At 41.6% G+C, this 3102-nt stretch overlaps 1 protein-coding gene across 1 annotated transcript; it reads right to left on the reverse strand.

Annotated features, from left to right (window-relative positions):
• Window positions 1–217: 217 nt before the first annotated feature.
• LOC116264633 (uncharacterized) lies at window positions 218–2180 on the reverse strand. The gene is made up of 5 exons (XM_031644959.2): window positions 1848–2180; window positions 1633–1745; window positions 1408–1533; window positions 1051–1325; window positions 218–794 (listed from the first exon to the last, which is right to left on the reverse strand). The coding sequence occupies exons 1-5, from the start codon at window positions 1975–1977 to the stop codon at window positions 665–667; spliced, it is 774 nt and encodes a 257-aa protein (XP_031500819.1). The 5' UTR covers window positions 1978–2180; the 3' UTR covers window positions 218–664.
• Between the last annotated feature and the right edge of the window lie 922 nt (window positions 2181–3102).

A 3102-nucleotide genomic window follows, 5' to 3' on the forward strand; every position in this document is an offset into this window, starting at 1 on the left:
TTTACGCACATTTCGTAGGAAAAGGTTGTGTTTCTTACAACGTCAAGGTGGGGGGGGGGGATGCTTACTCCAAATACTGCGGCCCCTGCTGTAACACAGTTTCAATAAGAAATCACTATATGATGGGCATATCCCATGTTATTTGAAAGGCTCTTCCATGTGGATTATTCTCTAAGTCTCAGAAATAGATTTCCATAGGGCTTTTGAAAGATTTTGTACTATATAATTTCAGATTGACGGGAAAGGCGCAAAAAGGTTGCATTAGCATCCGTTAAATGCAAGCAAATTTAATCTGCAGATTCAAGGATCATATACAGGCGTGTCGATCTCGACCACACACAAAATTGCAAGTAAATTGGGTCTGAGTGTGAATACGCAGGCTCACTTCAGGGATTAAGTTGAATTTTTGGGATAAGAAATCAAATCCATTTGCCAGGAGACCATGTGCCTTGTCTGCTTCTGCTGATTGGAATTTTGATCTACGAGATCCTTCGTTTTTATTATTTTTCACCTATTGATAAAGACAAGCCAATGCTGGAGATCATTCAACGTCAGCTTTTGGTTTTGTTCTGAAGACATGGTTACTTGCCACCACCATCGTGGATTCGTGAAGTACTTGAATTCATGACACGGTCCAAATCACACTACAGGGGTCACTTATCTGTCAGCTCCAGTTTTGAAGAATGCCCTCCAAAATCTCCGTCGTGTTCCTCGAAAATTCATTACCATCTATGAACCTTCTCAGCTCCTCTTTATTTTTCTTATTACTGTCATTGCATTCACCGCCCAAGAGCCTGAAAGGAAAAGAAAATTCACGCATTTTAGGCTCATCTTGAATTTGTATTTGTTACCAGTTGTACTACTGATTCCTAATTGCCCCACCATTGTTTTTCTTTTACGTGGAGAAATCAAACTTAGAACACAAGCCTGGCCAAACCGGCAGTCAGATGACCGCAGTTAGCGTCACCACTCATTAGGCTTTGACAGTCCACCGGCGCCATCAAGCAAAACAAGAAGAAAAAAAATGAAATTTCAATCAAGGATAGTTACCCATTGAGTTTGCAGGCAGCATGTGAAGCTGCAAACTGTTCTGTGCTTCTTAGGTTGAGAGACTCACAAAGCCAAATGTGGTTCTTCTGCAAGTAATATTTCTGATGGCAATTTTCTGCAAGAAAGAATTCTGAAGTGTAACTGGGAAGGATCACAGTAACTATCCTCCTGTTGAGTTTCATCTGTCGTCTGACCTTCGATCTCAGGGCTTCCCTCCTCTGCTCTTGATTCACGTAAAAGATGGTAGACCTCAGATGGGTTTTCACGCCAAATTGCTGGCACCAAGTTCATTTTAGGTCGAAGGAATGGTGAATGACCATCTAAATCTTCATTTGCAGGAGAAGGAAAAAGAAGTACCAGAAATTCCTTATCTGTGGGGTCATGGGTGTCCCAGAAGACCTCACAGAGAGATGTGAACGAGACAATTCGCTTATCATAGACCACCTTGACAGCTTCCGTGTGGCCTGTCATTACGTTAGAGACCTGCAAATATTTAAGCCGAAAAAGAGAGGGGAAGGATGATATTTGTGTTAATTTTCTCTTTGATCTTCCATGCTATTTTCTGACTATAAGTGAACTTACATTTTGCACTTCTCTGTGGGTAGGCTTCCTCAGGTTGCCTCCATAATAACCAGTTGATGTCTTGGCAACTCCCTTCACGCGGCCAAATGCTGCCTCAACTCCCCAAAAGCTTCCTGTGAAAAGCATAACAATATGAATAATGATCAATGAATTTAGCCTAATTTCTTTTGTCTATTTTTTTCTTTCCGCAGAGAAAAACCAATTTTAGCCGATACCAAAAGAAATATCTCCTGCAAATATTGCTTCTTCCAGATACTCCGGTGGGATGCACAGAGAAGAGCAACTGGTCTTCTTTTGATCAAGATTTGCTTTCTCATTTTTCTGATGAGACAGCAGCACATACATAATCTGGAAGCTACGAAAGATTCTGAATCTTTTGTGGGTGCTTGCATTTCCTTTTTAATCTTCAGGGGAGGCAGTCTCAGATTGGCATGAGACGCCTTCAGTTTGTTTTTATAGAGAAGGGTTATGCTGTATGTACGTGTCTGCCGACTTTAGAGGACGTGCCGGTTTTCGAGGATGCTGGGAGGGGAAAGACCCGTTTTTGACATGGAAAGGCGGCCAGGGGCCCGATTTGGTCAAACACAGAGAGTTTATTCGGAGCCTACGCTACTCAACCGTCTCTGTCTGTGTGTGAAAGCAAAGAAGCAAGTCGGAAGTCATGGTGGCACACTCAAACGACTCTGCTATCCTCTGGTTACAGGAAATGAAAGCGAAGTCCAGCGTGCGATGGGAGCACACGGAAATTAACGAGAGTGACAGATCTTGCCCTCAGAAATTTCTCAATGAGGGTCACTTATTATGGTCGCCCTGATTCTCATTTTCCTGGAAATTTTACGTGAAAAACATTAAAGTTTTGTAGACCAATGTGCAGCATTTGACGCTCATTCAATTACAGTCAAAGGCATCTGAATTCTGAGAAAGGAGTTCTGATCCTGGAAGAAGGCAGCAATCGAAAGGTTTCTTTCAAGATTCAAGGGCCGGAAACTTCGTTGAACGAATGTTGGTCATAGGCTTCAACTTACAAAGAGGGGTTGAAGATTGCTATAGAAGATAATAAGAAACAAGCAAATAACGATAGACATACCCACCGACAGTTTATTATTGTGGGACATGAAACTAGAACATGCTAACTGAGATTTGGATTGCCTGCGTTTTTGTTCCGACCTACAGGCGCATTAGCAAATAGCAACTATACCAAGTGTAGCAATTAGTGCCAACGGCTACAAAGAATGTCACAAAGCATCAAATTTTAAATATTTGTAGGTCTTTAGCCGAATCCTGTATATCTGCACACATTCTGTTTCTGCAAGTCTGGTTCTTGGAGAGTTCCTCACGGTAAACTTTTTTTTTTAAAAAGGGAGGAGTTGCTTGTAAATCTTCCACAGATCAGTGGATTTCCGAATATCATACAAAAATCATGTAAATGCTTTTGCCTTTCGAAATTAACATAACATTGGATGGGTCAAT

Source organism: Nymphaea colorata, chromosome 11 (assembly GCF_008831285.2).
Source record: "Nymphaea colorata isolate Beijing-Zhang1983 chromosome 11, ASM883128v2, whole genome shotgun sequence".
NCBI classification, from domain to species: domain Eukaryota; kingdom Viridiplantae; phylum Streptophyta; class Magnoliopsida; order Nymphaeales; family Nymphaeaceae; genus Nymphaea; species Nymphaea colorata.

Bases quoted from the DNA above. Each gene is read 5' to 3' on its own strand.
- LOC116264633 (XM_031644959.2), bottom strand. From the start codon at position 1,977: ATGTATGTGCTGCTGTCTCATCAGAAAAATGAGAAAGCAAATCTTGAT. The intron at 1,326-1,407 runs GTACTTCTTTTT...ACTTGGTGCCAG, and splicing joins CCACAGATAAGGAATTTCTG to CAATTTGGCGTGAAAACCCA. The intron at 795-1,050 runs GTAACTATCCTT...TTTTCCTTTCAG, and splicing joins GCTGCCTGCAAACTCAATGG to GCTCTTGGGCGGTGAATGCA.